The sequence below is a fragment of the Onychostoma macrolepis genome, chromosome 02 (genome assembly GCF_012432095.1).
Source record: "Onychostoma macrolepis isolate SWU-2019 chromosome 02, ASM1243209v1, whole genome shotgun sequence".
NCBI classification, from domain to species: domain Eukaryota; kingdom Metazoa; phylum Chordata; class Actinopteri; order Cypriniformes; family Cyprinidae; genus Onychostoma; species Onychostoma macrolepis.
In genome coordinates, this window is record NC_081156.1 from 14,542,851 (window position 1) to 14,557,078 (window position 14,228).

The 14,228-nt window shown below is 37.0% G+C and overlaps 1 protein-coding gene across 3 annotated transcripts in view; it reads left to right on the forward strand.

The window, feature by feature from the left end:
• The window catches only part of agla (amylo-alpha-1, 6-glucosidase, 4-alpha-glucanotransferase a), a 35,717-nt gene that overhangs the window by 13,038 nt on the left and 8,451 nt on the right, over positions 1–14,228 (forward strand). For 2 of the 3 annotated variants that reach the window (XM_058763246.1, XM_058763228.1), the window contains exons 12-25: positions 501–688; positions 1,846–1,969; positions 3,632–3,795; positions 3,876–3,977; positions 4,070–4,225; positions 6,217–6,367; positions 6,557–6,681; positions 6,987–7,099; positions 8,021–8,155; positions 8,370–8,500; positions 8,621–8,757; positions 9,737–9,870; positions 13,163–13,338; positions 13,545–13,647. In XM_058763246.1, the coding sequence (XP_058619229.1) occupies positions 501–688; positions 1,846–1,969; positions 3,632–3,795; positions 3,876–3,977; positions 4,070–4,225; positions 6,217–6,367; positions 6,557–6,681; positions 6,987–7,099; positions 8,021–8,155; positions 8,370–8,500; positions 8,621–8,757; positions 9,737–9,870; positions 13,163–13,338; positions 13,545–13,647 (1,939 nt within the window). Of the gene's footprint in view, positions 1–500; positions 689–1,845; positions 1,970–2,237; positions 2,362–3,631; positions 3,796–3,875; positions 3,978–4,069; positions 4,226–6,216; positions 6,368–6,556; positions 6,682–6,986; positions 7,100–8,020; positions 8,156–8,369; positions 8,501–8,620; positions 8,758–9,736; positions 9,871–13,162; positions 13,339–13,544; positions 13,648–14,228 lie in introns of all 3 variants that reach the window. The other variant, XM_058763237.1, reaches the window with a different exon arrangement.

The following is a 14,228-nucleotide window of genomic DNA, read 5'->3' on the forward strand; positions in this document are numbered from 1 at the left end:
AGTGATGTTCTTTTAAACTTTCTATTCATAAAAGTATCCACTGAAATAATAGACAGCAGCTGTTTTCAACACTGATAATAATTTATTTTATTTTTAGAGTAATGGTTGCTGAAAATTCATCTATGTCTTCACAGGAATACATTTCATTTGAAAATATATTAAAATAGACAACAATTCTTTTAATTTGTTGTGACATTTCAACATTTTGCTGTTTTAATTATCTTTTGAGCGTAAGAGATCTTTCAAAAACATAAAAAAATATTACCTACCCCAAAATTTTTAAACTACAATAATAAAGAATGGACTTTTTAACCATATTTATATCCACTCCTCAGAAATCCACAGATTTGACACTAATGGATTTCTATGAGAGCAAGTGATGTTATTCTGATTGTAAACACAAGGTGGCGATATCAACACACAATCACTGGCAACACTTGCCAAGCCTTTTGGCAGTAAGGTGAATCAAAGTTGCTTTTTCTTCGCCTCATTCTGGTTAGGGTCCAACGTCTACATCAGGAGGGAGCTGATCTGCTGGGGTGACAGTGTTAAACTGCGCTATGGCAACGGGCCCGAGGACTGCCCCTACCTGTGGGCCCACATGCAGAAATATACAGAGATTACAGCCAAACACTTTGTGGGAGTGCGTCTGGACAACTGCCATTCAACTCCACTACATGTGGCTGAGGTACTGTGGCAATGTCAAAAGATGGATTATTACTTTTGGCTAGATCACAGATGAATAACGTGTTTGAGATTAACTATGTGTAAAGATGAATATTAGACATGGGGGGCTGGAAGGATTGATTTTTTTCCTTTACACACTTTTATATGACAAGATCGTTGTTTACTCTCTTGATTAGTACATTTTGGATAATGACTGTTCCCCATCCAACCATTGCTCCGTCATTGGCTATACTTCACACTAAAAATATTAAGTGTGGCTTATTCTCCATCCTTTGCTCATTGATAAACCGGTGATGGTAAGGGTCATGCTATGCCACTGACACTATTTCCAATTTTAGTATGGGTTTAATAAGATTTTTTTAAAGATTTAGACAAATTAATGTTTGAATCTTAATAAAATGCATTGAACCATCTGGCCATGTTGGGATTAATCATGTTGGTATTAGTTATAGCCTCAGAAGGGTAACAGGGACAGTGTTACAGTTTAATTTAACATTACACACTTTGTGCTCAAGAACATGAAACTACAAGCTAAAAAGAAGTCATGCTGATGTTTTTACAAATATCCACTTTCCAATTATCTATTACTATTATCTATTACAATTATCCGTAACAGAATGTCTCTTAAACCAAGTGCTAAAAAGGAGACTTTGGCTCTTCTTTGAAGAGTTCACTTTTTTAAAGTAATAGTTCACCCAAAAAGTAAAATTTGCAGTTACTCGTTTACTTATTTACATTCACTCAGGCCATCCAAGATGATTTTACATAGATGAGTTTGTTTCTTCATCAGAACAGATTTGGAGAAATTTAGCATTACATCACTTAGTCACCGGTGGATCCTCTGTAGTGAATGGGTGCCGTCAGAATGAGAGTTCAAACAGCTGATAAAAACATCACAATAATCCACATGACTCCAGTCCATCAAGTCTTGTAAAGTGAAAAGCTGTGTGTTTTTAAGAAACAGATCCATCATTAAAATGTTTACCAATCTATAACAACGCTTCCTCCAGCGAAAAAGTCTATCTCCTTGTAGAGATTATTAAATCGGTAACAGCTGTTTATTATTGACATAAATATCACCCAACACAACACTTTAGCATCAGTTGACAGTTTTTTTTTTAAGCCAGTAACCCTTCTCACTCGTGTTGTGCTCTGCAGGCCATGTTGACAGCAGCCAGATCAGTCAGACCCAATCTCTATGTGATAGCCGAGCTCTTTACAGGGAGCGAGCTGATTGACAATGTGTTTGTTAACCGGCTGGGAATAACCAGTCTTATCAGAGGTATTGGAGAGTCTCTTAGCATGACACTAACAATGTCTTATCTGTTTGTCTTTCTTTTTGCACTGCATCACCTGTCATTTCTTCTCTGAACTATCGCTCCTGAATATATACGTCCAAAACTCTCAAACCTGTTTTCTACTGTCTCATTTTGGCTTCATTTGAGGCATGGCTCTATCCCTTTCTGAACCCATTTTTCACACCCCACCTGACATACTAACAACCGTGGTTTGGTTTCCTCTTGGCTGTGCCCTAACCCTGCTTGCTGCAGTTCATGCTGGATGCTGCCCGCACTCTCAGGCCTGACCTGTACGTGGTGGCTGAGCTCTTCACAGGCAGCGAGGAGCTGGATAATGTCTTTGTGACTAGATTAGGAATCTCTTCACTCATCAGAGGTATGGCCTTCTAGTAATCCTGGTCTTGCATTGTGGCTGTTTTGTTATATTGTTTTTGTTTCATTAGTGTATGACATGGAATCTAACTCCATCAAATATTTTGAATTGTTACACTACCATCACCGATCAAAAGTTTGGGGTCGGAAAGATTTTTTTTAAATGTATTTAACAGAAATCTCTCATGCTCACCAAGACTGCATTTATTTGTTAAAAAAGACAGTAATAAGAGCCGAGGAATATATTTTAAATAACTGTTTTCTGCTGATTTGGTGCTGAAGAAACATATCTTATTCTTATCAATGCTTAATGATTTTGTGATTTTTTTTTTTTTTTCAGTATTCTTTGATGAAGAGAGTTTAAAATAGAAGCTTTTTGTAACATTATAAATGCATTTACTGTCACTTAGTGCATTTTTATTGGTAATTTCTATCAAATCTTAATGACCCCAAACTTTTGATTATTAGTGCAAGTGTACAAAAATTATCACTATGATTCTACCTAGCTTGACAGCTTAACCACAAAATTATTGTAATCAGTGTTCTTTAGCTTTTCGTCATTTACTCACCTCATGTTGTGCCAAACCTATATGACTTTTTTTCTTCTGGATTGGAGCTTTCAAACTTAAAAAATGGTAGCACCATAAAACCAAAAAAATGATGTCAAACTAAAGATTTGAGTAAGAAATGGGCCTGATTTGAAGTCATTATTGAAAATCTTGATATCTAGGTGGAAATGTCTAATTCATAACAGATAACTTTTTTTAGTTAGATTTTTTTAATAGTGCTGTCAAATGATTAATCACATCCAAAATAAAAGTTTTTGTTTACATAATATATGTGTGTGTACTGTGTATATTTGTTATGTATATATAAATACACACACATGCATGTATATATTTAAGGAAAATATGTTATGTTTATATTTCAGATATATTTATATATAATATAAATATATACATGTAAATGTGAGTGTATTTATTTATACATAATAAATGTGCACAGTACACAAACATATATTATGTAAACAAAAACTTTTATTTTGGATGTGATTAATCGCGATTAATCGTTTGACAGCACTACTTTTTAATTAATCGATTGATCTGATCCAAATTTAAGTATTATACATTTACGTATAATATTGAATTTTGAAAAATGAAAGTCATACAGGTTTGCTATGATATGAACGAGTGATTACTGATAAAGTTTTTATTTTTTGTGAGAAATAAGTAGCACTTATTAAATTCATTCATTCATTCTTTGTGCTGTTGTAGAGGCGATGAGCGCTGGTGACAGTCATGAGGAGGGTAGGCTGGTGTACCGGTACGGAGGGGAACCTGTGGGGGCTTTCCTTCAGCCCAGTCTCAGGCCTCTGGTGCCCAGTATTGCCCATGCCATGTTCCTAGACGTCACACATGATAATGAGTGCCCTATTCAGGTATAGCATTTCAAACACATATTATAGTGGGTTGGTGGAGCCACTTGAATGAGTTCTTATTTGGATGTTCTGTGTTGTAGATCCGCTCTGTATATGATTCACTGCCCAGCTCTGCTATTGTTTCTATGGCCTGCTGTGCCACCGGTAGCACCAGAGGCTACGATGAGTTAATACCCCACCAGGCAAGAGAACTTCACACTCACTCACAAAACATGGATTGAGTTCATTTTTTGAGTACATCTCAAAAATCCTCCTTTTTTGTATCTGCCATCAGATCTCAGTGGTATCAGAGGAGCGCTTCTATAGCAAATGGAATCCTCAGGCTAAGCCTTCGTCCCCTGATGAGGTCAACATGCAGTCAGGAATCATCGCCGGAAAGCTGGCTCTCAACCGGCTACACCAGGAACTGGCATCAAAAGGCTTCAACCAGGTCAGTGCAGTCTGCGTTCCTGTGTGGTTATGCCACATTGACTATACAGTAATAGTCTACTGTTAAGTTTGCACCAATGCAGGTTTGGCAGAATAGCGCATTGTGTAAATGAATACAAATAATAATAAGGATAAAACCCCAATTATTTAAAAGCTTAATGGCAGTCAAGAAAACACGAATGAAAAAAAGTGCAGCTGGTAAAATAATGGTTGAAAAAATTAACAAAGTTAAAAACAACCAAAATAGATATAGTTTTGCTGTAATGAGCTATTTTGCACATGAGTAGGAGTAGATCTGAAGACATCACACCTGCAGATGGCGATGTGGCATGTGACACAAGTAAGGTTGCCAATATTTGTTTAAAGTTCATCCAACACATAAAAATAATACATTTACACATGCATTTAAATATTTACATTTACATTTAGTAATTTAGCACATGCTTTTATCCAAATGAAGACAATGGAAGCAATCAAAATCAACAAAAGAGCAATAATATGCAAGTGCTATGACAAGTCTCAGCCCAATGCAGTACACGTAGCAGGTTTTTTTTTGTTGTTGTTGTTGTTGTTAATTATATAATAAATAAAAAGAAAACAAGTAAATAGAATAGAAAGAGAATAGAGAAAGGTAGTGTTGGAGGCCTTTTTTATTTAAGAAAACAAGCAGAAAACAAATAGAGTGCAAGTCTTAAAGGGTTAAATGTTTTTATTTTGTTTTTTTAAATAAAAAAAGAAAACAAATAGATAAAATGGAATTAGAATAGAGAGTGCTAGAGTTAGAGGGTCAAATAAAGATGTGTTTTTAGCTGTTTTTTTAAAGATGGCTAAGGACTCAGCTGCTCGGATTGAGTTGGGCAGGTCATTCCACCAGTAGTTAATATTAAAAAATAAAAATTAAATTAATACAGTACATTTTTAAATAGAAGCTTAAAATGACCTGAAATTAAGAGTGCATTAATATTAAATTTTGTTGAAATAATAATGAAAGATGCAGAACTATAATAAAAACTTAAATTCAATGCAATCAGTTAAACTAACAAAACCATTGCTGTTATATATGTGTAATATACATGTTTCATAATAAACCCAATACTACAAACTATATTAAAAACTAAAAATAATAAGTAAACAAAATTATAAATAGATAATATTAAAATACAAATGAAAATACAGTGAACTATAATAAATAAGTTTAATCAGGTAACTAAATAAATCATTGCTAGAACTAACTAGCTAAATAAATGTTAAGATGTATAGATAGTATTTAACATTTTATATATTATGTATTATATTTATTATATATAATGTTAAATACTATAAATATAAAATTAGAAATTAGAAACAAACTAAAACGATTAGAAGTCAGTTAGTAAATAGTATTAAAGGGTTAGTTCACCCAAAAATGAAAATGTTTACTTTAATTACTCACCCTTACGTCGTTCCAAACCCGTAAGACCTTCAATCATCTTTGGAACACAAATTAAGTCATTTTTGATGAAATCCGGGAGCTTTCTGCAGCTGCATAGACAGCAGCACAACTACCATGTTCAAGGCCCAGAAAGGTAGTAAAGACACGCAGATGTCCTGTTACTCTCTTAAACATGCATCGAAAATTGACACAGAAGAGAAGAAATTGTTGAATACAGTCATTATTTTTGTTTTCTTTGCACAGAAAACGTAGTCTTATAACATAACATAATCAAACACTGATGTCAAATTTTAACAATGTCCTTACTACCTTTCTGGGCCTTGAATGTAGTAGCTGTGTTGCTGTGCGGGGTCAGAAAGCTCTCAGATTTCATTAAAACATCTTAATTTGTGTTCCGAAGATGAATGAAGGTCTTGCAGGTTTGGAATGCAATGAGGGTAAGTAATTAAGGACAGAAATTTCATTTTTGGGTGAACTATCCCTTTAAAATTAAAATAAAACTAATATTCAAAACTAACCTTTCACAAGCTTTATCAATATTTCTTTGGGTGTTTTCTTAGGTGTTTGTAGACCAAGTGGATGAGGACGTTGTGGCAGTCACCCGGCATTGTCCCAGTACGCACCAGTCAGTGGTGGCTGTGTGCCGCACTGCTTTCAAAAACCCCAAACACCATCGCTACACAGACGAGGTTCCACCGATGTGCATCCCAGGTGTGTCAAAAATTTGCTGCTTCTTATCAGAGAGTCTGAACCTTCTTTATGTTTAACTGGATGAGATTTCCTCTCTCGCTTGCCCTCATTGAGATTCTGTTCTGGCATCTGGTATTATTCTGTCTCGATAATGTGTCCTTGGACTTTTAACTGGAAGCCAAAACCTAAAATCTTTCTGAAATCTCACAGGTAAGATAGAGGAGGTGGTGCTGGAGGCGCGTACCATTGAGAGGCAGGTGGGCTCCTACAAAAAAGATGAGAGGAGCATTAATGGCATACCTGGGTACACGGTGGAGATTAAAGAGCACATCCAGGTAACCTGAGTGCTGTGAGATCGCTCTAATTATAAGTGTCTTAAGCCAACACAATGGCCTCTGCTGAGAACACTCATTCACAAAACAGCAAAGCTCAACCCCTACCCTGCAGTTTAAACACCAAAGAGCTCTGGTTTCATCTCAACAACTTGTTTTGGTAAACCTCCCCTTTCCTGCCTGGTTGTAAATGTCTTCCGCCCGGACTTGCAATGGCCTTTTGATTGCCCGTACTGTCAACACTGCATGAGTCAATCTTATCTTTTGGTTTTAGAGGTTCCTTTGTTTGCGTCTCTGTCTTTTCTCAGCTGAAGGACAGTAAGGTGGTGCAGCAGGCTGGGGTGACGTCTCGAGGGCGCAGTGAATATGTGCAGGAGATCGTGTTTGAGAAGCTGACGCCTGGAAGCGTTATTGCTTTCAGGTCAGACTTCAAAAGCATTTACTCTCCCTGAACTGAATCAGGATTTTACCTAGATTTTGCAATGAAGACGTTATCCAACATTGGACTAAAGTTTCTACAAAAAGCAACAAAAATGTCATTAAAACTTAAATTTGAAATGTGTTTACTGTACATTAACAGGAACTGAATAGGCCTGACAATATACAAATTAAACAAGTAATAGGCTAAAGAGGACAACTGACTTTTTTACACAGGGATTGACATTAAATACTATTGGATAGTTGCCTTGCTTAAATAGATTTTAATTGGATACACAATCTTTGACGTCAACAACAAACAATTGAAAGTGTTTTGAAAAGTGTGGTGTTGGTAAGATATTTTTTAAAGAAGTTTCTTATGCTCCCCAAGGCTGTATTTATTTGACCAAAACAGTAAAAACAATACTATTGTTAAATATTATTACAGTTTAAAATAACTCTATTTGTATACATTCTAAAATGTCATTTATTCTGGCAAAGCTGAATTTTCAGAAGTCATTATTCCAGTCTTCAGTGTCACATGAGTCTTCCAAAATTTATTTTAATATGTTGATCTGGTGTTTAATAAATATTTCTTATTATCAATGTTGAATCCTGCTTAATATTTTTGTTGAAATAGGGAAATATTTTGTCAGTGCCAATAGCCTCATGTGCAGCACACCGACATATAGCGCATATTCACTTCGAGCAGCATTTGGCATTTGAAATAGAAAATTTTGTTATAATGTAATAGAATTTTTGTAATAGAATACTTTACTGTCATATGTGATCAATTTTATGTGTCTTTTCTGACTGAAAGTATAAATATCTTTTTTAAAAATTGCACTAACCACAAAATGATGAACAGTAGTGTTTTTTTTTTTATATATATAAGTTTAATAGGTGAAGTGTTTTTCTTTTTCAGGGTGAGTCTGGACCCCAAATCTCAGGAGCTGGTTGGTGTGTTAAGGCACCATCTCATTCAGTTCAATCCACTGTATAAAGCAGGAAGTCTGCCTGATCAAAACATACCCGACATACTGAAGAGTCCACTGACACAGTGAGTTCATTTCATCCACATTTACGCTTTCCACCATCATGGTGCATTTCCACTAAAGTTAATGGACATTCTGATCCTTTTGTTGTTGTGCTTAAGAGCTACTGCAGCCTTATAGTCTTCATCTTCTATATACTGTAGATTTTCTCTGTGTATACAGAGAACTGAAGACTTATGAGTTCTGAAGATGCTTTTTCGTGTTTCTTCTCCACACCAGGATTATGTCTAAGATGACTCTAGCTGATATGAACATTCTTCTGTTTCGCTGTGATGAAGAGGAGAAGGAAAATGGAGGGGGCTGCTACAACATCCCTGGCTGGAAGCCACTCAAATACGGTGGTCTGCAAGGTACAGATGAAACTTGCATTTTTCATATGACAATATACATTAGGTTTGTATTTTGTGCAATTAGGTGTCTTTAAGAAATCATAATAACTGGCAAAAAATGTTGTCATTTCATTCTCACAGGTCTGTTGTCAGTGATGGCAGACATTCGACCCAAAAATGATCTTGGCCACCCGTTCTGTGACAACCTAAGGCAAGGGGATTGGATGATTGACTATGTGAGCAATAGACTGATATCATGCGGTGGCACACTAACCAAGGTAAATGAGTCAAGCGATCAAAATAAATACTGTATGTAGCTGATAATCTCAGGGTGTTAGCTGTGGTTAAACTTTGTGGAAAGTAGGGTTGGGCCGATAGACGATGTCATCGTCCATTGCCGATGGCTTATAGACATCACGATGTTGAGCCAGCATCGTGATTCCATTGTGATTCCACCCCCCATACCCCCCGCATACCGTGTTCGGAAAGAAAATGACGTGTACTACGGGGACCCCAAAAGGGAATAAATACGAGATGGGAGGAAAATATATATTTCAGTAGCGTACTTTCTCTCGTAGTTATATCATTGGGTAATTATACTGTATATAGCCTAAATTGTGGGCATCAGGGAGCCGCAGTTATGCCTGGCACTGAAACTGCTTTTTGCACAAGTGCTTTTTAGTTTCACTTTCGAGATTCACGATCGCACGTACTCTGTTTATACTATGGAGCGGCAGTACTTACCACACATTTTACAAGATTAGATGTTTGTCAAATCATTCACCATCGTCTAAAGCTGGTCACACACTGGACGAGAAGCTCAGTGCCACGTCTTTACATTGTTTTGAATCGTTGCTAAGCGCTGCAAACAGACACCAAATAGCGCCGCCGGTGTGCGTACGCTCATAGAATGTGTTCGAATTTTAAAGACGTGGCACTGCTCTTCTCGTCCAGTGTGCGACAAGCTTCAGTCATCTCTCCTTACTCTGTCTGTTTATGTGGTAAGTGAAATTTTATGTACTGTAATGAAACAGGCAACCGTTGGCAATCATTATTTGTTTTCCTTGCCGTTCTGAATACAGATTTACTCCTCGGGCACACCCCCTAACTACACCCCCCGCCCCCGCCCTCCGATGTCATCATCCATCGCGATGTTGTCCGATGCCCATTTTGTAGATATCGCCCAACCCTAGTGGAAAGATCCAGAGTTACCATTTGCTGCTCCAGTAGTTAAATTTGTCACTAATGTGTTCTTAGGTGGGTCAGTGGTTACAGGCTTTGTTTGGGTACCTGAAGCACATCCCTCGCTACCTCATCCCCTGTTACTTTGATGCCATCCTGGTTGGGGCCTACACTACTGCACTTGATGTGACCTTCAAACAGATGTCAAGGTCAGTGTCTCAAGAGGACTGAGAAATATCATGCTGGTGTTTGTGTTTATTATGTCCTATACTGTCATCAACTTTTTTGGGGTTCTACAGGGGCATTCGCACCAGAAGAACCTTTTCATAGTTCCTAGAACTGTTGGCAAAAGTACATGTTTTTGGCATGTTCGCACCACAGGAACTAGGAATGATTTTAGTTCTAGGAACTCTGTTTGGAGGAACTAAATTAGCTCCTCAGAGTAGGGCTAAAACGGTTCTATAGGAACTACCAGTGATGTAAGTGTATGCTGTTTGGCCAAACTCATACGAAACACTGGCTACCCGGCATTTTTAAAAAGCCTTGTAAACATATTTACTTCACAAACATGGAAAACAGCGATAATGGCAGTTATTTTCAAGGTTTTCTCAACCCAAATTTTTGCTATTTCAATCATGTAAATTGTGCGTTTACATTCCATCTCCGTTATCACGAAACCCATGACACACAACAAAAACTGCTCCGATCACAACGTCCTCCATTCACTGGTTGTTGACGTTTTTAAATGCCACAAATAAAGATGCCGCTGTCGGCCGCCACAGAGTTCCTGCTGCCAGTGAAAATGCAACCAGGAAAACAGCCTGAGGCAGAAATTGTTTCTCTAGAAATCACCCTGCTGGCTAGTTCCTAGAACTAAGTTCCTAGAACTACGTGGTGCAAAAGCCCCTCATGATTATTACTATAAATCCATCCTCAAAAAAAAGTTATTTTCTCTTTTGAGTAGATAATTGGTTCTCACAAGTCGGCACAGCCAATTAATCTGTTATGTAGCAAACTTTTTATTTACTTTGAACCTGGTCCATCTCAGTACCAGTGTTGGGTAAGTGTTACCAGTGTTAAATTAATTACTATTACTAATTACATCAACAATATTGTATTTAAATTACTTTACTGAATTACTCTGTCTGAAAAGTAACTTAGTTACTCAATAAGTAACTTAATTATTCAAATTGCTAATTAGGCTACATCTTAAAATCTCTATAAACCTTAATAGAAGTTAAACTCTTTATTCTTTCAATTTGAGTCAAACATAGAATAGTTTAGCCTTTTAGCTTTAAAACAACTGTAACACTTAAACATTTTTATAAAAAATGTAACCTTCTTTGGTTAACAAATAGAAATACTCTGAATAACAAAAAGGTTAAGAAAAGTTAAACAATACATTTCAGTTTGGCAAGATGTTCAGGAAAAGCCCAACTAGTAAAATCTGTAAAAATAACACGTTAACTAAAGTAGGTAAGAATATATTACATAAATGATCTTCTCTGCTGAATAAAGCCGTGTCAGATCGGACTGTTCTTCTGAGGTAAATTCCTCATAGCAGGACTTCTTTCAAAAACAATGAAAATTAGACGAATCTTGATGTTTTTTTTTTTTTTTTGTATCTAGATGAGGGTGTTTGCGTGCAGGTGACTGCATATAATGAGCTCAGATACAGGAGAGACTGTACCTCGCTCTAGTTTCATACGGATTACATAATCAGGGAATATTCATTTTCGATTTGAATTCGTTCAATTTAAAAATAGACACTTCAAGCTTTCAGATACGGGAAAGATTGTACCTCGCTTTCATACAGATTACATAATCAGAGAATATTCATTTTCGATTTGAATTCGTTCATTTAAAATTAGACACTTCAAGCTCAGATAGGGAAAGACTGTGTACCTAGCTTTAGGGTGAATCCCATTTCTCTGTCTTACCCCTTCCCCTACGTCTTACCCCTAGCCCTTGTCCCTCGAAACCGAGTGGTAAGCGCTAGGGGTGAAAACATACCCCTATGAAATGAGACACCACTTGGTTACGGTTACATCATCATACACCGTCGCTAGCTGGCTGCTACGTCATCAGAGCCGACAAGTGTTGATCATGAACTTTGGATCGTTTTACAAACTTGTTAAAACTGTAGACATACATGGAGTTCATTCAAGGCTAGTCTGCGGGACTGTTGTGCAAATCAGCAATGTAACGTTAGTGTCGCAAACTAGCGATTTTTTTAAAACGTTTCAATTAAGAACATGGTTGCAAATATACATGTACAGGACTGTCTAGAGAACAAAACAAGACTGTCGTAATTTTTAAATAAATTAATTATTTAAGCCGAAAATACTTGATTGTTGCCGGTTGCGCAGTGTGTTCTGGGTACCCCTCGGTTTCAAGTAAGCTCGCGAAAATGCTTGGTTTTAAGGGGTGTCTACCCCTTCCCCTTAGCCCTACCTCTCGATCAAAACGAGAATTGGGATAGCCCTTACTCTCACGTGAATGCGCAAAACTAAGGGGAAGGGGGAAGGGGGAAGGGGAAGGGGTAAGACAGAGAAATGGGATTCACCCTTAGTTTCATACGGATTACATAATCAGAGAATATTCGTTTTCGACTTGAATTTGTTCATTTAAAAGTAGACACACAAGCTTTCTATAGACATATTTCTCATGTCTCTGTGTCAAATATTCTCTGAGTTTGTGTTGCATAGAAAGTTGCTCACGGAGACCTAGATGGCAGAAAGTGCACCCTGTTTGTTTTGTTTATTTTGCAAAAGCACAATGTTTTGTTGTTATTGTCAGTGTGCACAAATAAAAGTAGGCCCTGTTTAGATTCGATTGATTTTAGTCTTATCAGTATGTGAGTATTTAAGGTTTCTCTGTGAATCAGGAAAAACTGAAAGTGAACGCGCTGGCTCACAGAGGGTTAAAGACGCTGCATTCAATTTTATCTTTAGATGGTAAATTTATATTTCAAATTCAATATTGATTTTAGAACTGTTGAAATTATTTACTGTATGTAACGCAAGTACTTTATAAGTAACTGTAATTAAATTACCAAAAAATGAGCAGTAATCCCTTTCTTTACTTTTTCAGTGGATAAGTAATTTAATTACAGTAACCCAACACTGCTAGGTACTGTGTGCCATGTGAATTTTCTTTAGCCCTCCTCCTCCCCAGCACCACCAGCCTATATCTGCTACTGGGTTCTATCTCCTTTAATTTGCAGAAGCAGTACAAATCCTAATCCCTGTAATTATTAGCATGTTTCAGCAGTAAACCTTCACTCATGCCAGCAGCATAGCATATCCAAGTCCGCCAAGGTTAATCCTGCCAACACTCTGTTTTTTTTTTTTAATAAAATTCTGTTCAAATCTATTTTAAGAGTTGTCATGATTGAAAGTATGCTCAAGTTTCTATAATTCTAGAGGTTTCTGTGGGCTGTTATAAGATTACCCTTATTGTGTGTGTGTGTGTGTGTGTGTGTGTGTGTGTGTCTGTTAGTTTTGTGCAGAATGGCTCATCTTTTGTGAAGCTGTTGGCTCTTGGATCGGTCCAAATGTGTGCTGTTGGACGTTTTCCAGCTCTTCCACCTCTCTCACCAGCCCTGAATGATGTGCCTTACCGTGTCAATGAGATCACAAAGCAGAAGGAGCAGTGCTGTGTTTCCATGGCTGCAGGTGACTCCAGAGTAACCCACAGAAAACCCTAAATATGTCAGAATGAAGTTCCACAAATTGCCAGAGGATATGAATTGTTAAGTGTTGCTTGCCGAGTAGCGAAAGTATCTGGGCTGCTAACACAGGATTGTAGGATTAAACTTAACAGTGACGTGGTACAATGATCTGTTATTGTTCTTGGTCTTGATGATTTCTTCATTCCACAGGCCTTCCTCATTTCTCCGCTGGAATCTTCCGTTGTTGGGGAAGGGACACATTCATCGCCCTGCGAGGTCTAATGCTGGTCACAGGTCGTCACGTGGAGGCAAGGTACTCAATTAACTGAGCCCAAGAATGCGTAAGAATCCTTAGCCACTTCTCAGTTTGACATTGCTTCTCATGCTTGTCATATGACACACAGCAGCCACAATACCACTGTATAACTGATATAGGCTTATGTATTATTTTTTTATTCAAAATATTCCCAAAATATCTCGATTCTCAAATATGTGTAAGTAAATGCATTTTGCACCTTTAAAGATTATGTTAGTTGATCTATATGGGCGATAGGCAAAGTAGCCTAATAGTGTAATATTAACTCTGTCTTTTTACTTAAGTACCAGATGTCATACCATAAAATGAGTGTCATACCATAAACATATAATACGACTGACTTTGTCTTTTATGTGGATTTAATAAAAACATTGTAAGTTACTAATTAGTCCATAACACTTTCATTGTACAAAAAGAGCAAAGAAGGTTTACATTACCAAAGAACTTTTTCACTTCAGTCCAGCGAGTTCAAGCACTCTCAAAAACTCCCATAATAACCTCTAAAGCTGTTTACACTGTGAAATTAATATCTTACTTACATTCGTACACACTTTGTTGGTTCTGAGGAGAGAATTCAG